At 44.4% G+C, this 22,335-nt stretch overlaps 1 protein-coding gene across 2 annotated transcripts in view; it reads right to left on the reverse strand.

The window, feature by feature from the left end:
* The window catches only part of NUDCD1 (NudC domain containing 1), a 172,933-nt gene that overhangs the window by 42,279 nt on the left and 108,319 nt on the right, over positions 1 to 22,335 (reverse strand). For both annotated transcript variants that reach the window (XM_077271082.1, XM_077271081.1), the window contains one exon: positions 16,236 to 16,443. In XM_077271082.1, the coding sequence (XP_077127197.1) occupies positions 16,236 to 16,443 (208 nt within the window). The remainder of the gene's footprint in view (positions 1 to 16,235; positions 16,444 to 22,335) is intronic.

Genomic DNA, 22,335 nt, shown 5'->3' on the forward strand with positions numbered 1-22,335 from the left:
GCAGGCCCGGGAAGAAAAAAAAAAGAGCAGGCCCGGGAAGAAAAAAAAAAGAGCTGGCCCGTGAAGAAAAAAAATAATAATCTGGCCCGGGAAGAAAAAAAAAAAAAAGAGCTGGCCCGGGAAGAAAAAAAAAAGAGCTGGCCCGGGAAGAAAAAAAGAGCTGGCCTGGGAAGAAAAAAAGAGCTGGCCCGGGAAGAAAAAAAAGAGCTGGCCCGGGAAGAAAAAAAAAGAGCTGGCCCGGGAAGAAAAAAAAGAGCTGGCCCGGGAAGAAAAAAAAGAGATGGCCCAGGAAGAAAAGAGATGGTCCGGGAAGAAGGCATACCTGTGGAATTCAGTGGAGTTCATTTAGCTTTGCCTATAAATTTGTAAAAATGTGAAAAAAATCGCAGCATGCTGCGTATTGCTGCGATTCTCGGACGAGACTCGCCAATGCAAGTCAATGGGTGCGAGAAAAAAAAACGCATTGGAATACGGACGATCCGTATTCCGTCCATTTTTTACAGATACCTTACCATTCTGTGGCATATAACACTGTAAATAGTCCTGTAAATGACTGTATAAAAATAGTTGCAGAGAAAAAAAACGGATTGCATACGGATGTCATACGGATGTTAAACGGATGGTGCGATTAAAAAAAATCGCATTGAACTCGCATGACAATCGCATACTTTTCATCCCTTTTTTTCGGTCCAGATTCCGGACTGTTTTTTATCTCGCAAGTGGAAATGATCCCTTAAGGATTTTTCGGTAGGCAGCTGATTTAATTTACCACAGCAAGTCTTCCAGGTCCAGAAGCAGCAAAACAGCCCCAAACCAACACACTACCACCACCATATTTTACTGTTGGTATGATGTTCCTTTTCTGAAATGCTGTGTTACTTCTATGCCATTTGTAATAGAACATACACCTTTCAAAATGTTCAACTTCTGTTTCATCAGTCCACAGAGTATTCTCCCAAAAGTCTTGGGAATCATCAAGATGTTTTCTGGCTAAACAGAAGTGGTTTTCGTCTTGGAACTCTGCCATGCAGGCCATTTTTGACCAGTCTGTTTCTTATGGTGGAGTCATGAACACTGACGTTAACTGAGGCAAGTGAGGCCTACAGTTCTTTGGATATTGTTGTGGGGTCTTTTGCGATCTCTTGGATGACTCGTCACTGCGCTCTTGGGGTAATTTTGGTTGGCCGACCAACTCCTGGGAAGGTTCACCACTGTTCCAAGTTTTTTCCATTTGTGGATAATGGCTGTCACTTAGGTTTGCTGGAGTCCCAAAGCTTGAGAAATGGCTTTATAACCTATTCCAGACTGATAGATCTCAATTACTTTGCCTCTCATTAGTTCCACAATTTCTTTGGATCGCGGCATGATGTGTGTTTTGAGGGTCTTTTGGTCTACTTCACTTTGTCAGGCAGGTCCTATTTAAGTGATTTTTTGATTGAGAACAGGTGTGGGGGGACCTGGGTGATCAGGTCTGGGTGTGGCTAGGGATTTTGAACTCCGTTTCTTAAAGGTGTGATAAATCACAGTTATTTATATTTTAAGGTGTGGGGGGGGGGGGGGCAATAGGGCCCTGCAGGTTTGGATTTCTTTTCTGAACTCTGTGTTTACCTGTGTCATCTCTGTTGAATATTTAAATCTGTTTGGTGATTTTAAACATTTAAGTGTGACAAACATGCAAAAGAACAAGAAATCAGGAAGGAGGAAACACTTTCTCACCCCACTGTACACTTACATAAATGAACAGGCCATTAAGCGACTGCCAATCTGTTTACATATAACTGAATAGCAGCCATTTATAGGGGTTGACGACTATTCTGACAACCCCTTCTGAATCCATATGCTACGACCAATAAAAGAACGACACTTACACTCACCTCCAGTGCCGATGGCAAAGGCTCTCCCAGGGCACTGTTGTGTCACGCGATCACTGTGGCCAATCAGCACTGGTTTCACTCTCCCCTACAAAAACACATGTAATCAACAGCCTGAAGAAGTGAGAGGGCAGAAGCAGCAGCTCTCACTTCCTCCGGATGTCCTGAAATGTCCGAAAGAGAGGCGGGTGAAGCCAGCGCTGATTGGCTGCAGGGATAACGTGACAATGTCCCGTGAGCACCGGGAGAGCCAGTGCTGATATCGCTGGAACGGTGACGACACTGGAGGGGAGTATAAGTGTTGTCACTTTACTGGGGGGAAAACTCAAGGATTCAGAAGGGGTTGTCCAAGTAGTGGACTACCCATTTAACAGCAAATCTAAATGCACCTTAAAGGTGTTGTCCACTACTTGGACCATCCCTTCTCAATTACTACATACCCCCTCCCAAGTAAAATAATAACAGCCTATACTCCCCACTAGTGAGCCATGGAGCCAATCAGCACCTGCTAATGAGCAGCTTAACTCTCACTTCCTTTGGACAAAACGGGTATCGGGAGGAAGTGAGAGAGTAGCAGCAGTTCTGACTTCTTCCACTAATCAGCTTTGTCCAAACGAAGCGAGTGTGGCGGCCACGACTCGTCTTGCAGCCATTGTTGGGCCCCGAGAGTCCCAGCGCAGGCATTGCCGGAAAAGCACTGGTTATTTTACATGGGGGAGTGTATTCATTGAGAAAGGGTTGTCTGAGTAGTGGACAACCCCTTTAAATTTGGTATATGAAATGACGGTCTTGGGAAGTTCCCCCTAAAATGTTGCATAATGTAGCTCAAAAAACATTACAGGAATACATCTAAATCTGCAACTTTTATTACACCGGTATTCCATCCTACAGTTGATTTTAATTGGAAGGGATGAGATACGTTCTGCAGCATCGTAACAAATGCAGAAAGCGGCGACAGGAGGGAGATTTATTGAAAATGAAAAACATCACATCAATCCCTCCGCAGGGCGCATTGTTTATGTCTCCACGAGGCAATATGGATCCGTAGTTCATTGAAGAGCGCGCCTTCATCTTCATTGTCTGCCGACTGATTGGTGCCGGTCGACTTCAAAACGCAGGAGATGGAAGAGGCGAAGCTCGGGATCAATAGATAAAAACACGGCATCGGAACCTTGGCAGGTTAATAGGGGAGAATTGGATTTCATCAAAGTGAGCGAAAAGATGACAGGCTCTCAGATGCCGTGACAATGTGAATAAAGGGAGCGCCACTGCTGCCTTTATAGAGATCCACAAGTGGCTGCCAAAGAAAAGGAAGACGTTGCGAAAGAAGGAAGACCTTACCGGTCATTAAGGGAAGAGCGGACGGAGATCTTAAGACTTTGATTGCATGTAATTAATGTACTGAAAGTCCTTTAAATTAGCGTACAAAATTAAAAAGCAGTGCCACTGACCTCGGGCACTAGAGCGTTCACACCGGATTAAGGGGAAAACGGTGATCAAAAAAAAGGGAGAACGTGGAGGAGTGGGATCAAAAGGCTGCCGGGATGAATAACAGGTTTTATCAGAAAGCGAAAGGTCAATAACCAAATTCCCAATTAAGGTACAATCTGCGGCTTCTCTAAGCCGATCAGGAGCCGGGGACGGCCATTTGCCGGATGTAGCAAAAACGTTTCATCTCGGAAGCGACGGAGGATTCCTCACTGGAAGGAATCATTAAGCGGCTCTTTCCCTGTCGTTTTCGGATGTGTTCCCCTTCATGCTGCATTATACATGCAACGCCAAACAGAAAGATAGTAAAACATTTCCTCGCGATGATTTCACGCTTTCGGAGTCTGCTGTGAACTGAGCGGCGGAGCCATAGGCAAAAAGAAATTTTGTTATTCACAACTCATGTGGAAGAAGGAGGGGGATTTAGATCAATAGTTTTGGATATTGTGGCAGATACTCATTACTGCTGGGCTCTTTTTTTTCTCCTAAATTTACCAGATGCATTTAAATTGCATTTTGTCTAGAAATAGAATTCGGTCCATGTCTAGACCCCTCCCAAAGGAAAAGGGGCGACGATCTCTCAGCTACGTGAGGGTGCAGTTTCAGAGGCTAATCTTCAGTCTTCCAGGCCTTGGTAATCAAGGTCTCTTCCACAGATATCCTGGGTACTGCTGCCTATATTAGCTAAGAATCAGTACAGCTTCTATCCTGCACCGATTTCCCCTACATGCACCTTATCTATAGCATGTTGTGGCTGCAAACTGTGAGCTCTGCACACCTCTAGGACCATCTCAATCCGTATGTTTGCACCCAGTGAAATAATAACACTTATACTCACCTCCGATGCCGCCACCATATTGAAAAGCGAATAACTCCAACATGCAAATACTCTGTCCCCTGTACAGTACACATTTTATGGTCAGACTGTAAAAAAGTGAGACCAGAGGCTAAAGAGATACGGGCATCCAGAAATTTAGAGAATGGCAGCTGTGAGATATAAGAAGGTGGCAGCTTAAAAAAAAAAAAAAAAAAAAAGACCTGAATATCACACAGAAAATAAAAAAATGGATACGCTTCAGTCATCACAACTGATTGGCCATCATCAAAAGAAGCGGATTAAAGGCTACCATTAATATAGATTACTAATATTTTACATAGGTTAGTGGTTTCCTTTAGTTAATAAGTTGCACTAACTTTTAGTCAGCGATCTTCATTTTCTCTTTCATTTTTAGACCCCTAATACGGAGATTGCTGCCTGCTCCAAGTCCCGGTAATATAGGCTGGGCATGAAGTCAGAGTATATGTAGGGTACTGTTGTCTTCATTACCTATATATCAGCACAGATTCTTTTCTGCATTTTATGATGTTTATGTGCTTTCTTCCTTTCTACAGTATATTTTCTCTGCCGCTCCTGAGACTGTAGATGCTTTCTCCCCTGTGAATTTTCTTCTCCTCTAATACTGAGGGAAGAGTGGAAAGCAGAGCCTCAAGAGAGGGAGATCTGATGGATTTTGAACATTTCTGCAGAGCACTCGGCAAGATAAAGGACTTACATTCTGCAGCAGCAAAATAGTGCCACATGTTTAATAAAGACTAGAAACCTGCTCAACTATGCATTTTAGAGAGCAGTGAACAATTTATATATACAAAAAAAAAAATCTATGTGAAGATATAGCCTAATTGAGGTAGGAATAAAATGCTGCCATACCTATAAGCAGCATCTTACCTCCCACGGGAAAGAAGTCGAGTTCCATTCTATGAATTATTGAATCGTTGTGATAAATAATATGCAAGCTAATTTTATTATAAGTGTAATTTCCAAGGATTTATAAAGTGCAATTAATTTAATTTTGAGTAAAGTTAATGACAATACATTAACAGCAGAAAATAATGGAAACAATTTCTACTAATTAGCTTTATTATATCTATTTTCATGACTTAATGTGTCCCTGGGGAGAACATTAAAAAAAATAACAAATGAAAAGCAGCTATTTAGCAGACTGTGCACACAGTTCCCTGCAGCAGATAGGTACTGCCCTGGTGTTAGAATATATAGACCTGCTTATAATGCCAGTGTGAAAGTATCAGACATAAGTTTTTAGCCAACTTTCTAAACCATAGCACATTCAACTTACAGGCACAGTAAGGTCTTACATGCAATCATACAGGAGGGGGGGACTTGCCTTTCAGGGCTCCAGGAAAGTTAAAGGGGTATTCCCATCTCCAAGATCTTAGCCCAATATGTAGTAGATGTAATAATAATAATAAAATAAGTAAATACCTTCAATTAGAAATGTAGTACAGTTCTTCTGATTCGCTATGTCCCTTACCAGATGAGCAGGGCATTGCAGTAGCTTAGGTAACCTTGTTTACAACCGCTAACAACTGTCACTATGTGAGTCGTCGTAACCATGGAGAGCAAAGCTACTGCAATGCCCTGCACATGGGGTAAGAGGGCATAGTGAATCAGAAGAACCATACTACATTTCTAATTAAAGGTATTTACTAATATTATTACATCTACTACATATTGGAATAAGATCTTGGAGATGGGAATACCCCTTTAATGACTTCTGGTGGAGCTGTAATGGCAGGCGTTGTGTGGGCAGTCTGCATTCTGCTTTTAGGATTGCAACGGGTGGAAATTTATTTGATAAAGGACATTCCTTTGCTATGTGCCCTATTATGGGTATGTGGACGTCATAGATGGAGTTCTTCATTTTCTGAAGAAAAAAGGGAATCCTGAGGGATCCATGCAAAAAAGCAAAAACATGAAGCACTTACTCTCTATGGTAGAATAAAAACAAAAACATTTATCAATACATAAGAAAAAAAAAAGTTCTAAAACGTCACACATTTTAAAACAGGTTCTCCTGATAAGAGCAACCCTGGCCTACATGTTTCGAACCGGTGAGTATAGCAGTTCTTTTTCTTATCTTATTTGATGTATACAGCAGTCTCATGTCTCCTATGTAATGTATACAGCAGTCTGTATTTTATGCAATATAAATACAGTAGCCTCAGTGTCTCCTATGTGACGTATATACAGCAATCTCAGTGTATCCTACATTATGTATACAGTACAGTCTCAGCATACCCTATATGATGTATAAACAGCAGTCTCAGTGACTTATGTGATGCATAAACAGCAGTCTCAGTGTCTCCTATGTGATGCATAAAGAGCAGTCTCGTGACTCCTATGTGATGTATATATAGCAGAGTCTCAGTGTATCCTATGTGATGTATACACCAGTCTCAGTGTATTCTATGTGATGTATATACAACAGCTGTATGTTTCCTATGTGATGTATACAGCAGTCTGTTTATCCTATGTAATGTATATATAGTAGTCTTAGTGTATCCTATGTAATGTAGATATAGTAGTCTTAGTGTATCCTATGTAATGTAGATACAGCAGTCTCAGTGTATCCTATGTAATGTAGATACAGCAGTCTCAGTGTATCCTATGTAATGTAGATACAGCAGTCTCAGTGTATCCTAGATTATGTATACAGTAGTCTCAGCATACCCTATATAATGTATATACAGCAGTCTCAGTGTCTCCTATGTGATGCATAAAGAGCAGTCTCGTGACTCCTATGTGATGTATATATAGCAGAGTCTCAGTGTATCCTATGTGATGTATACACAACAGTTGTATGTTTCCTATGTGATGTATACAGCAGTCTCAGTTTATCCTATGTAATGTATATACAGTAGTCTTAGTGTATCCTATGTAATGTAGATACAGCAGTCTCAGTGTATCCTATGTAATGTATATACAGCAGTCTCAGTGTATCCTATGTAATGTAGATACAGCAGTCTCAGTGTATCCTATGTAATGTAGATACAGCAGTCTCAGTGTATCCTATGTAATGTATATACAGCACTCGCAGTGTATCCTATGTAATGTATATACAGCACTCGCAGTGTATCCTATGTAATGTATATACAGCAGTCACAGTGTGTCATATGTGATGTATACAGCAGTCTCATGCCATGAATGACAACTGCATACAGATGTCGGTTCGAAACGTGTAGGCCAGGGTTACTCTTATCAGGATGTCCAGTTTTAAAATGTGTGAAGTTTTATTAAGTTTTTTCTGGATGTACTAATAAATATTATGGTTTTTATTCCACAATGGAGACCAAGTGCTGGATTTTTTTCTTTGCTTGCATTTATATTCATCATTGTCCTATTGGGATTTCTTCCCGCGCACTCCCCAGAAATGTCACTGTTTATTGTAAAAGGTGATCTGAACAGTATTGACTCAGAGGGGGTGAACATAAATGCATGTCGGATCTGTATTTTTAAAATAATTAGAACCCCCCATGTATGATTTATTTTACATTTCACAAATACTTGATATTAGTGTTGGTGTATCACATAAATGTATTTTGGGGGATTTTAAGTTTGTGGGTGTAACCTGGAAAAGTTCACAGGGTATGAATACTTTTTCAAGGCACCGTGTATATACACAAAAATACATTGTATATACATCTTTTATTAAAAAAAAAAAAAAAAAACCCTGCGCCTCTGGCACGGAGACAATTTGCAGGAAGTAATGGCGTTTCGCACAAAGGTAGGAGGACGAGCCGCAGCAGCTTCCTTTGATTGATGGCTGCGTCTCCTTGCAGAGGTGTACGAGACGTCTTTGAGCTTTTGATAGAACTCTCTACGAGTTGAAGGCTTCAGATTTTGACAGCGTGAACTTTCTGGAGTGTGAAGGCAGAGATCTTACAGAACATTATATTTTTACCACAAGTCACCGGGAGCGACGTCTCCCACAACGAGAGAACATTCAAGGGTCTCGGAAACCTGTGTGACCATTCCTATGGATCAGTGACCACTATATATTGGCTGCCCCCAGCGTTCCCAGACAGCTATAACCAAGAGATATGGGGTATTGTCAGGAGACTTGTCTGACCATTGTCAGGAGACGTGTCTGACCATCTTAGAAATTGCATCTTTTAAATTGCAGATTTTTAATTGCTATGAATTAGACTAGAATTGGACTGGAATTGACTGGAAGGTAAAGGAATAGAAAACCACTATAATGTTTCGGTTTCTTTTAACATTCACCCCCATACTACTCTCTTTCTTCCTATCTCCTGTAATCCCTCCACCCAGTAAGGAACTAGTTATTTCTTCATCCATCCTCCCCAGCCACCTCACCTCCTCCACAGAACTATTCCTCCGCATACAATCCTTTCTCTCCAGGCACACACGGCCACATCATGACCTATCCTGCTCCCACCTTCTAACGCTCAGTCTGCTGCTCCTCATTGCTGGCGACATATCCCCAAATCCTGGCCCTCCTCACCACATCCCCACACTCATTTCTAATCCCCTGCCATGATCCTCTACACGTCTTCGCAACAACAGTAACCTCATACCCATTCATCCAGCCCCCGCTCCCCCAATTTCCCTATCTGGAGCACTATGGAACGCACGCTCTGTCTGCAATAAACTGTCATTTATCCACGACCTCTTTATCAATAACAAACTCTCCTTCCTCGGCATCACTGAAACCTGGCTCACCCCCTCTGACTCAGCCTCTCCAGCCGCGCTTTCCTATGGTGGATTCCACCTCTCTCACACCCCTCGCCCCAACAGCAAGCATGGCGGAGGAGTTGGTTTTCTCCTGTCAGATAACTGCTCCTTCGCCCCAATCCCACTGCCACCCTCTGTTACCCTCCCTTCCTTTGAGGTGCACTCCGTGCGCATCTACTCCCCCTCCAACCTCCAACTGGCTGTCATCTACCGTCCCCCAGGGCCAGCCACCACCTTCTTTGACCACTTCACCACCTGGCTACTCCATTTCCTCGCCGCTGACATCCCCACTATCATCATGGGCGACTTCAACATCCCCATTGACGCTCCCCTCTCAGCTGCCACTAAACTTCTATCTCTCACTTCCTCATTTGGCCTTGCTCAATGGTCTTCTACAGCCAACTTCTCCACCATTACAGAAGACAGACTCTCCACTCTACTCTCAAGATCGCATCTCACCACCTGTGCACTTGATCCGATTCCATCCCACTTCATCCCAAACCTCGCCACAGTCTTCATCCCAACCCTAACCCATCTCTTCAACCTATCACTAAAAACTGGTGTTTTCCCCTCAAGCTTTAAACATGCCTCAATCACACCTATCCTCAAAAAGCCCTCTCTTGACCCATCCTCTATATCTAGCTATCGCCCTATATCACTTCTCCCCTATGCCTCAAAACTACTGGAACAACATGTCCATCTTGAACTGTCCTCCCATCTATCTTCCTGCTCCCTCTTCGACCGCTTTCAATCTGGCTTCCGGTCACACCACTCCACTGAAACTGCCCTAACTAAGGTCACCAATGACCTATTAACTGCCAAGAGCAAGCGGCACTACTCTATCCTCCTCCTCCTGGACCTGTCCTCCACCTTTGACACAGTGGACCATTCCCTGTTGCTGCAGACCCTCTCATCCCTTGGCATCACAGACTTGGCCCTATCCTGGATCTCATCATACCCAACTGACCGGACATTCAGCGTCTCCCACTCACACACCACCTCCTCACCTCGCCCCCTATCTGTCGGAGTCCCGCAAGGTTCAGTTCTAGGGCCCCTGCTCTTTTCCATTTACACCTTTGGCCTGGGACAGCTCATAGAATCTCACGGCTTTCAGTATCATCTCTATGCTGATGACACACAGATTTACATCTCTGGACCAGATATCACCACCCTACTAACCAGAATCCCTCAATGTCTATCCGCTATTTCATCCTTCTTCTCCTCTAGATTTCTAAAACTTAACATGGACAAAACAGAATTCATCGTCTTTCCCCCATCTCACATGACCTCCCCAACGAACCTATCCATTACAGTAAACGGCTGCCCACTCTCCCCAGTCCCACAAGCCTGCTGTCTTGGGGTAATCCTTGACACTGATCTCTCCTTCAAACCACATATCCAAACCCTTTCCACTTCCTACCGCCTCCAACTCAAAAATATTTCACGGATCCGTACATTCCTAAACAAAGAATCTGCAAAAACCCTAGTCCATGCCCTCATCATCTCCCGCCTCGACTACTGTAACCTCCTGCTCTGTGGCCTCCCCTCTAACACTCTTGCACCCCTACAATCTATTTTAAACTCTGCTGTCCGACTAATCCACCTGTCCCCCCGCTATTCCCCGGCCTCTCCCCTCTGTCAATCCCTTCACTGGCTCCCCATTACCCAGAGACTCCAGTACAAAAGCCTAACCATGACATACAAAGCCATCCACAACCTGTCTCCTCCATACATCTGTGACCTCGTCTCCCGGTACTTTCCTGCACGCAACCTCCGATCCTCACAAGATCTCCTTCTCTACTCCCCTCTTATCTCCTCTTCACACAATCGCATACAAGATTTCTCTCGTGCATCCCCCCCTACTCTGGAACTCTCTACCACAACATATCAGACTCTCGCCTACCATCGAAACCTTCAAAAAGAACCTGAAGACCCACCTCTTCCGACAAGCCTACAACCTGCAGTAACCACCGATCGACCAAACCGCTGCATGACCAGCTCTATCCACACCTACTGTATTCTCACCCATCCCTTGTAGATTGTGAGCCCTCGCGGGCAGGGTCCACTCTCCTCCTGTTCCAGTTGTGACTTGTATTGTTCAAGATTATTGTACTTGTTTTTATTATGTATACCCCTCCTCACATGTAAAGCGTCATGGAAAAAATGGCGCTATAATAATAAATAATAATAATAATAATAATAATAATAATCCTACAAAACTGCGACCGCAACAAGGAGAAGAACTGGAAAGCAAATTAAATATACTTCAGTGCAGGGATGGGGAACCTCGGGCCGGGGGGCGGTTTATGGCCCTCGATGAGCCTTTATCCGGCCCCCAGGCAGATTCCTGGGTACCGCAGGGCTTGGGTCGGCAGCTGTATTTTGATGGCTGCAGGCCAATTAATATTTCTTCTTGCTCTGTGACCACGGGCCACACAATGTTCACTACTGACCGCCGAGACGTGTGCAATGAAAGATTACATTCCGACAAGTGCCAGGGTCAGGAAGTACTTTATGGGGGGAGTTAGTGCACAATTTGTTCGGCCCTGAAGGATGGTATAAATATCCAAGTGGTTCTTCCCAGGAAAAAGATTCCCCACCCCCGCTTTAGTGTATATTCTTAGTATAATGATCAAAAACAAGTTTGTATCCACTCTACACTGCGATTACAAGTGCCCTGAAGGCGGTGTCCATATGTTAAGTGCCCCAAAGACAGTCCCATGCATGTGCAGGGCACCACAGACTGTCCCTGCATATGCCTTGCTCTCAAGTAAGTCCCCGCATGTGCATTGCCCCAAAAGGAATTTCTCACTTAGGCTACGTTCACATTTGCGTTGTTGGGCGCAGCGTCGCCGATGCAACGCAAAGCGCATACACAACGCAGCGTTTTTTGATGCATGCGTTCAACGTTTACATGATTTTTGGCCGCAGAAAAACTGCATCATGTAGCGTCGGCTGCGCCCGGACTGTTGCGCCCAAATGACGCATGCGTCAGACAACGCTAGACAACGCATACCGGCGCATGCCCATGCGCACCCCATGTTAAAGATAGGGGCGCATGACGCATGCGTCGGTATCCGTCGGCGTCGCTGCGCCCAACGCAAATATGAACGTAGCCTTAGTAGTGTGCTCCACAAGGCATTCCCCACTTTACAGAATGCCCCAAGAGGTATTGCCTACTTAGTAGACAGTGTCCCAAAAGGCGTTCCCACGTAGTAAGACTTCCCCAAAAGGTATTACCCACGTAGTAGAGTGCTCCAAAAGTAGTTCTGAATGTGCACGGCACCAAAAAGGTCCTTGCACATGCAGTGTCCTAAAAGCAGTCGCCCACAAATGCAGTGCTCCACAGGATGTTCCCACATGTGCAGTGCCTACGGATGACACCGTTGGTCTGTCTGACACTTTTTATTCCTCCCCATTTTCAAGATCTTTGTTTGCCGTCAGTAGACTACAAGATTTTTGTTAACATCCAAAGGCTGAAAAACTGTATAGAACGTCTGCTCCGAGCGGAGAAGTGGACACAAGTGAGTCCACACTAGGTAATACCTTGTGGGAAAATCAGCGTGAACTTCAGGCTGATACACTGCGGCAAACTATCAGCAAGACTTGGGATATTGATTTATTTAGTCCAAGGAGCATTGCCCAGACTCAAGCAATCCAGGAGTTTGATATTGATAGGTCTTCAGTATCAGATTGCGGGGGGTCGACACTGGCAACCCCACCGGTCAACTGCTAGCGTATGGAGCTGAAACGCCATAGCTCAGTACACCACACAGTGGCTATTGTCGGGTACTGCAGCGCAGCTCTCATTGAACAGAAAGTAATCCGAGATGCAGTAGCACAGTACGGCCACTACGCGGAGTATAGAGCCATCATCTTCCAGCTCTATACACTATGGGAACATTTACGCCATAATGAGGGGTACATGGGCAGGACAGTTTTGCTGGTATTAAACTGGAAACCCCCTTTAATGTACAATCTTTCAGGAACGGGCCCCCTTTACGATAAAATATCCACTATCACTTGCTTCATTTTTGAGAAAGCGAGACCAGAGATGCCGACTTGACAAAATGCAGCTTCTGGACATGAAGGAGAGTTGGATCCGAACAGGACAGATTTGCGGCACTTACGTGTGAAGGTGTATAATCCCGCCATATCTATACCGTCCCTGCATACAGAAGGTAATTCTATTCTCTGTGATTACAGGTATTACCATGTATACATAGAGCCTGTTATGTCATATAAAACGGAGATTAGGGGGGCTAGGCGCAGACACAGCCGCTGTGTCCTCTGCATGTAGAGGACAGTTCTAAGTACATTGGAGGCATCTGAAAACAAAGGGAATCTATCAGCAGTTTTTTTTTCTATGCAATCTGAGAGCAGCATAATATAGAGCAAGTGGCCCTGATTCCAGTGATGTGTCACTTACTGGGCCTCTTGGGGCTGTTTTGATAGAATCCCTGTTTTATCTGTAGCAGTGTTCAGAATGCCGAGCTGTGTATAAGCCCGCCCACACCGCTGATTGGCAGATTCCTGTGTAAACTGTCAATAAGCTGCCAATAAGAGGTGGGGACGGGGTTACACAGATTAGCCAGACTTGTCTGCATGTGAGACCAAGTCTGACAGCGATAATCTGCTGCTGATAAAACACTGATTGTATTTACATTACAGAACACAGACTAATAAGTGAAACATCACTCTAATGAGGATCTGTCCCTGCATTGTGCTGCTCCCAGATTAAATAGAAAAAAAACTTGTCACTGGACAGAAGACAAAGAAAAAAGACCTTATAGTGTGCGGTGGGCACAGCAGATCCGGATTCTGTTCCCTCTAGATATCAGTCATCAATGCCGGGGCAATCAAAGAAATGTCCCTGCAAAGTGCAAGTTCACAAGTGCATAGTTGCTCTAGATTGTTCACATGCCATCCGAGGGCATACGGATAAGACTCGTCCTTGTGGCACTAACCTTTTAATGGCTGCAAATTAAATTTTTACTTGGACAGTCACATTCAAAATTGCAGATCTATCTGAGAAAAATCTGAAACAATGTGATGGCGCCTCTACAGGTAATACAGAGTACTACAAGGCTCCAAATAATTGCTACTGGAAATTCGAAAGATCTCCAAAGCCAAGCATCAGCTAATGGAAGGTACTGAGATGAGGACGAGTGTATATTACAGTCCTTTCAGCGGCTTATAATAAAGGGGTTGCGTAAAGAATGTTACCCCTTTGGGAACATTTTTAATTGGCTTGTCCATGATTTCAAAACATAGATGTCATCTTCCAAGAGCTGCTGCACACTTGCCCTCTGGGTGCGAGATTGAAGTATTCACTTGTATCGCTTGTAATACCACCCTAAACCTGTGGACAGGTGTGGCACTGTTTTGGGAGAGAGTGTGGGGGAAAGGAGCAGGTTGGGAGAGAGTGTGGGGGAAAGGAGCAGGTTGGGAGAGAGTGTGGGGGAAAGGAGCAGGTTGGGAGAGAGTGTGGGGGAAAGGAGCAGGTTGGGGGAGAGTGTGGGGGAAAGGAGTAGGTTGGGGGAGAGTGTGGGGGAAAGGAGCTGGTTGGGAGGGAGTGTGGGGGAAAGGAGCAGGTTGGGAGAGAGTGTGGGGGAAAGGAGCAGGTTGGGAGAGAGTGTAGGGGAAAGGAGCAGGTTGGGAGAGAGTGTGGGGAAAAGGAGCAGGTTGGGAGAGAGTGTGGGGGAAAGGAGCAGGTTGGGAGAGAGTGTAGGGGAAAGGAGCAGGTTGGGAGAGAGTGTAGGGGAAAGGAGCAGGTTGGGAGAGAGTGTGAGGGAAAGCAGCAGGTTGGGAGAGAGTGTGGGGGAAAGGAGCAGGTTGGGGGAGAGTGTGGGGGAAAGGAGTAGGTTGGGGGAGAGTGTGGGGGAAAGGAGCTGGTTGGGAGGGAGTGTGGGGGAAAGGAGCAGGTTGGGAGAGAGTGTGGGGGAAAGGAGCAGGTTGGGAGAGAGTGTAGGGGAAAGGAGCAGGTTGGGAGAGAGTGTGGGGAAAAGGAGCAGGTTGGGAGAGAGTGTGGGGGAAAGGAGCAGGTTGGGAGAGAGTGTAGGGGAAAGGAGCAGGTTGGGAGAGAGTGTAGGGGAAAGGAGCAGGTTGGGAGAGAGTGTGAGGGAAAGCAGCAGGTTGGCAGAAAGTGTGAGGGAAAGGAGCAGGTTGGCAGAGAGTGTGGGGGAAGGAGCAAGTTGGGAGAGAGTGTGAGGGAAATGAGCAGGTTGGGAAGGAGTGTGGGGAAAGGAGCAGGTTGGCAGAGAGTGTGGGGAAAGGAGCAGGTTTGCAGAGAGGGTGGGGTTAAGGAGCAGGTTGGCAGAGAGTGTGGGGGAAAAGGAGCAGGTTGGGAGGGAGTGTGGGGGAAAGGAGCAGGTTGGGAGGGAGTGTGGGGGAAAGAAGTAGGTTGGGAGGGAGTATGAGGGAAAGCAGCAGGTTGGGAGAGAGTGGGTGAAAAGAGCAGGTTGGGAGAGAGTGTGGGGGAAAGTAGCAGGTTGGGATACAATATGGGGGAAAGGAGCAGGTTGGGGGAAAGGGTGGGGGAAAGGAGCAGGTTGGGGAAAGGGTGGGGGAAAGGAGCAGGTTGGGGAAAGGGTGGGGGAAAGGAGCAGGTTGGCAGAGAGTGTGGGGGAAAGGAGCAGGTTGGGGGAAAGGGTGGGGGAAAGGAGCAGGTTGGGGAAAGGGTGGGGGAAAGGAGCAGGTTGGGGGAAGGGGTGGGGGAAAGGAGCAGGTTGGGGAAAGGGTGGGGGAAAGGAGCAGGTTGGCAGAGAGTGTGGGGGAAAGGAGCAGGTTGGGAGTGTGAGGGAAAGCAGCAGGTTGGCAGAGAGTGTGGGGGAAAGGAGCAGGTTGGGAGAGAGTGTGGGGGAAAGAAGCAGGTTGGGAGAGAGTGTGGGGGAAAGGAGCAGGTTGGGGGAAAGGGTGGGGGAAAGGAGCAGGTTGGGGAAAGGGTGGGGGAAAGGAGCAGGTTGGGGAAAGGGTGGGGGAAAGGAGCAGGTTGGCAGAGAGTGTGGGGGAAAGGAGCAGGTTGGGGGAAAGGGTGGGGGAAAGGAGCAGGTTGGGGAAAGGGTGGGGGAAAGGAGCAGGTTGGGGGAAGGGGTGGGGGAAAGGAGCAGGTTGGGGAAAGGGTGGGGGAAAGGAGCAGGTTGGCAGAGAGTGTGGGGGAAAGGAGCAGGTTGGGAGACAGTGTGGGGGAAAGGAGCAGGTTGGGGGAAAGGGTGGGGGAAAGGAGCAGGTTTCCAATCTGGCTCCATATTATTTACATAGGAAAGGAAAATATTCAGATACATTTCAACCTGAGCTATGAAAAAAACAGAACATTAGACTACCTTCTTTCATCTTTTACAATCCAAGTGCTGCTTTCATGATTAATTCTGGAGTAAAGCTGTCCTTTGAGAAATGGATCCTGTTCCTTTAATGAAATGCTGACGTGATCGGGAGAAAACTGTATATTAACGTGCTCTTTGGTTATATCATCGGGAAGGCGGAAAGTAAGAGTCACATCCTCTGCCGTCTGCTGCCAAATATAAAGGGGCTCTATAAAAAAAATATATTAAAAAAATATTTTAAAAAATATAGAAAATATAGAAAAAATATATATATAAAAAATTAATAAACCATGTATAAAAGAAATATGCAATAGGGCAGGTTATTCATTTAAAGGTATATGACCATCAGAATGAGATTTCTTAAAATAAATTTGGTGTAGAAGAAAATGTACTGTCCAAACACGTAAAAATACATGATGGAAAATTGCAATTTTACAAACATGTTCTATACAAGACTGACAATTACCGTAAAACTGAAAAAAATATATATAATTTTACAGCATACAGTAAAGTGAAATGTAGAAATGTGACAATTAGACATAAGGGAAAGTTCTCATGGAATTTTAAAAATGTGTGTGAATCCGCAGCAAGGATTACATTCTGCTCACTGACTTCAATGGGAAAGTAAAAAAAAATAAAAAGCAATAAAATCCTATTGTTGAGCATTTTGATGCTGATAATCTGGGAATCTGCTACAAAATCTGCAGGATATTTACAGCTTTAACCTCCCTGGCACTTGCGTGGTTGCCTTCCAGTCTCTGTATATACTAGCCCCAGATGTGACATGTATACGGATTTGTTAATGGGGGGAGGGGGTTTGTTGGGGGGATGGGAATATGAAGCAAAATATTCATGATTTATAGATTCATTGATGATTTCCCTGCGTCTTTCTGTGGATTCAATGCAAAAGTTTGGAATTTCAAGAAATATAACATAACTTCTTCAGATACACAAAACAAAAGCAGACACTGGATATAATAAGTGCCATGGATGATGTATTTGGGGTAAACGTTGGGGATGTCTCCTGCTAGAATTGACTGTAAAGCATCATTATCCTGCCGTAAAGATGATTAGTGTTCCATTTATTAAAGGGAATCTGTCAGTAGTTGTTTTTCCTATGTAATCTGAGAGCAGCATGATGTAGGTTCAGAGACCTGGATTCCAGTGATGTATCTCTTAGGGTATGTGCACACGTCCGGATTTCTTGCAGAAATTTCCTGAAGAAAACCGGAAATTTTCTGAAAGAAATCCGCATTTTTTTTTTGCGTTTTTTTTTCCGTTTTTTTAGCATTCTGCAAGCGTAATTAGCTTGCAGAATGCTAAAGTTTTCCAAGCGATCTGTAGCATCGCTTGGAAAACTGACTGACAGGTTGGTCACACTTGTCAAACATAGTGTTTGACAAGTGTGACCAACTTTTTACTATAGATGCAGCCTATGCAGCATCTATAGTAAAAGATAGAATGTTTAAAAATAATAAAAAAAATAAAAAAAATGGTTATACTCACCTGCAGGCGTCCGTTCCTATAAATGCCGGTGTGGTTCAGGACCTTCCATGACGTCGCGGTCACGTGAGCGGTCACATGACCGGTCTCGACCAATCACAAGACCGTGACGTCATCGCAGGTCCTTCACTGCACACCAGCTATAGAAACCGAAGCGGCAGCATGCAGCGGAGAGGCGGGAAGACATCGAAGGTGAGTATAGGACTATTTTTTATTTTAATTCTTTTTTTTTGACCAATTATATGGTGCCCAGTCCGTGGAGGAGAGTCTCCTCTCCTCCACCCTGGGTACCAACCGCACATAATCTGCTTACTTCCTGCATGGTGTGCACAGCCCCGTGCGGGAAGTAAGCAGATCAATGCATTCCTAGGTGTGCAGAATCCCCGCAATTCCGCATTTTAATGAACATGTTGCTTTTTTTTCTCGCGATGCGATTTTTTCGCGGAAAAAAAGGCTACATTTGCACAAAAAATGCGGAATATACTGAAAATAATGGGAGGCATATGTTAGCTTTTTTTTGCGTTTTTATCACGTTTTTATAGCGAAAAAAATGCGAAAAATACTGAACGTGTGCACATGGCCTTACAGGGCTGCTCGGTGCAGTTTTGATAAAATCCCTGTTTTCTCTGCTGTAGATGTAGCAGTGCTATAAATGCAGAGCTCTGTATAACCCCGCCCACATCCCTGATTGGCAGCAACCTGCAGACCATGTGTGTGGGCGGGGTTACAATACCATTGGACTTTCTGGTACACAATACCTGTCTCTGCAGTGATAATCTCCTGCTGATAAAACACTAATTGTAGCGAAACTACAGCAAGCCTCTGGGCATGTGACACATTGCTGGAATCAGGGTCTTTGTCCCCACATTATGTAGCTCTTAAAATAAATAGCAAAAACTTGCTGACAGATTACCTATAATAATTATCCAGGAAGAATAACAGAGGAATGGCACAGTCTAAAGTCCTAAGAAAACATTCAAGCAATACAATATTTTCCTGCACCGTCGTCATGTCTCGTGTTGTTGAGTTATGATCCAGTGTGCGCAACAGTTATAAATATTACTAGAAACTATGGAAACAGTGGGATATATAGGATTAGTTATGAACACTCCCGCTCACACATTTTATTCACACCTCTGCACTTGTTTTCCTATTTATGAAAAATAAGAAAATGCGCAGTTTCAGTAACTGGAATCTGGAAGCGAAGAATTACCGAACACGACCAATAGTTATATCGCGGTATGGAAAATAACAGTTCTAAAAAACATTAAAAGGGATGCACAGAATTCGAGAAACGGGAATATATTATTTAAAAAAACAGCGCCACTACTAGCCACAGGTTGTGTGCGGTACTGCAGTGCTAAGGGAATAGAGTAAGACTGCAGTACCACATACGCTGCAGCAGCCTTTAACCGCCATGTAACCATTTCACTGCCAGGACAACTTTCACATTATTGATAGACCCAAAAACTGAAGATACCGAAAAATTATTATGATTTGTTTTTAGAACACCATTGATTCCATGGTGCTGTACATGAGGGGAAGTCACATACAAAAACGGTAATTAGTTCTTACCGGTAATTGTATTTCCAGGAATCCACCTGACAGCACCATTGGAGGACGTCCTTCTTACCCTCAGTGGGACAGGAACAACAAGCGGTTAAAAGGACCCTCCCCACTCCACCCACCAGTGATTTTCTAAGTACCACATCTGGATGGATGCAAAAAGAGAGTTTATTAACAGTATATACCAATGTTACATCACATTAGTCAATAGTATAAACTTGCAGTGGGAGGGAATTAGTAGTGCTGTCAGGATGGATTCCTGGAAATACAATTACCGGTAAGGCTAATTACCGTTTTCCAGTTCACCACCTGACAGCACCATTGGAGAAATACCAAAGGATGTTTAACTAGGGTGGGACTACTGCATGTAAAACTTTTCGACCAAAAGCTAACTGATCTGATGAGACATCTAATTTATAGTGTCTAGCAAAGGTAGAAAGACTAGTCCAAGTCGCCGCCCTACAGATTTGCTCAGCTGAGGCTCCCCCCTCTCCGCCCATGATGTAGAGATAGCTCGGGTTCAATGGGCTCTAAGAATATCCAGGGGACCTTTCCCTTGGTCTGTATATGCTAGGTTTATCATGGTTTTGATCCACCTAGCAATGGTTGATTTTGCTGCCTTACAACCCCTATTTGGGCCACCGTACTGCACGAACAAGTTAGTGTCCTGTCTCCAACTTTCCGTCGCCCCCAGGTATTTTAGAACAGTCTCACTAACGTCAAGGTTATGGTAGACCCCTTCTTTTGTGTTTCTAGGGTGTTGGCAGAATGAAGGAAGGATTATCTCCTGATTAACCCCTTCACCCTCAAGGGTGGTTTGCACGTTAACCCCTTAAGCCCCGAGGGTGGTTTGCACGTTAATGACCAGGCCAATTTTTACAATTCTGACCACTGTCCCTTTATGAGGTTATAACTCTGGAACGGATCCTGGTGATTCTGACACTGTTTTCTCGTGACATATTGTACTTCATGATAGTGGTAACATTTCTTTGATATTACCTGCGTTTATTTGTGAAAAAAATGGAAATTTGGTGAAAATATTGAAAATTTCGCAATTTTCCAACTTTGAATTTTTATGCAATTAAATCACAGTGATCTGTCACACAAAATACTTAATAAGTAACATTTCCCACATGTCTACTTTACATCAGCACCCTTCAGGTGTTTCACAGGAATTTTTGGAATGCTTAAATAAAAATGAACATTTAACTTTTTTCCACACAAAATTTACTTCAGCTCCAATTTGTTTTATTTTACCAAGGGTAACAGGAGAAAACGGACCCCAAAAGATGTTGTACAATTTGTCCTGAGTACGCCGATACCCCATATTTGGGGGTAAACCACTGTTTGCGCGCATGACAGAGCTCGGAAGCGAAGGAGCGCCATTTGACTTTTCAATGCAAAATTGACTGGAATTGAGATGGGACACCATGTTGCGTTTGGAGAGCCACTGATGTGCCTAAACATTGAAACCCCCCCAAAAGTGACACCATTTTGGAAAGTAGACCCCCTAAGGAACTTATCTAGAGGTGTGGTGAGCACTTTGACCCACCAAGTGCTTCACAGAAGTTTATAATGCAGAACCGTAAAAATAAAAAATCATATTAATTTCACAAAAATGATCTTTTCGCCCCCAATTTTTAATTTTCCCAAGGGTAAGAGAAGAAATTGGACCCCAAAAGTTGTTGTACAATTTGTCCTGAGTACGCTGATACCCCATATGTGGGGGTAAACCACTGTTTGGGCGCATGGCAGAGCTCGGAAGGGAAGGAGTGCCGTTTGACTTTTCACTGCAAAATTGACAGGAATTGAGATGGGACGCCATGTTGCGTTTGGAGAGCCACTGATGTGCCTAAACATTGAAACCCCCCACAAGTGACACCATCTGGAAAGTAGACCCCCTAAGGAACTTATCTAGAGGTGTGGTGAGCACTTTGACCCACCAAGTGCTTCACAGAAGTTTATAATGCAGAGCCGTAAAAATAAAACAAAAATTTTTTCCCACAAAAATTATTTTTTAGCCCCCAGTTTTGTATTTTCCCGAGGGTAACAGGAGAAATTGGACCCCAAAAGTTGTTGTCCAATTTGTTCTGAGTATGCTGATACCCCATATGTGGGGGGGAACCACCGTTTGGGCGCATGGGAGGGCTCGGAAGGGATGGAGCGCCATTTGGAATGCAGACTTAGATGGAATGGTCTGCAGGCGTCACATTGCGTTTGCAGAGCCCCTAATGTACCTAAACAGTAGAAACCCCCCACAAGTGACCCAATAATGGAAACTAGACCCCCAAAGGAACTTATCTAGTTGTGTTTTGAGAACTTTGAACCCCCAAGTGTTTCACTACAGTTTATAACGCAGAGCCATGCAAATAAAAAATTTTTTTTTTTCCACAAAAATTATTTTTTAGCCCCCAGTTTTGTATTTTTCCAAGGGTAACAGGAGAAATTGGACCCTATATATTGTTGTCCAATTTGTCCTGAGTACGCTGATACCTGATATCTGGGGGGGGAACCACCGTTTGAGCGCATGGCAGAGCTCGGAAGGGAAGGAGCATCATTTGCAATGCAGACTTAGATGGATTGGTCTGCAGGCATCACATTGCGTTTGCAGAGCCCGTAATGTACCTAAACAGTAGAAACCCCCCACAAGTGACCCAATATTGGAAACTAGACCCCCAAAGGAACTTATCTAGTTGTGTTTTGAGAACTTTGAACCCCCAAGTGTTTCACTACAGTTTATAACGCAGAGCCATGCAAATAAAAAATATTTTTTTTTTCCACAAAAATTATTTTTTAGCCCCTAGTTTTGTATTTTCCCAAGGGTAACAGGAGAAATTGGACCCCAAAAGTTGTTCTCCAATGTGTTCCGAGTACGCTGGTACCCCATATGTTGGGGTAAACCCCGGTTTGGGCGCACGGGAGAGCTTGGAAGGGAAGGAGCACTGTTTTACTTTTTCAACGCAGAATTGACTGGAATTGAAATCGGACGCCATGTCACGTTTGGAGAGCCCCTGATGTGCCTAAACAGTGG

The sequence above is a fragment of the Ranitomeya variabilis genome, chromosome 6, assembly GCF_051348905.1.
Source record: "Ranitomeya variabilis isolate aRanVar5 chromosome 6, aRanVar5.hap1, whole genome shotgun sequence".
Lineage (NCBI taxonomy): Eukaryota > Metazoa > Chordata > Amphibia > Anura > Dendrobatidae > Ranitomeya > Ranitomeya variabilis.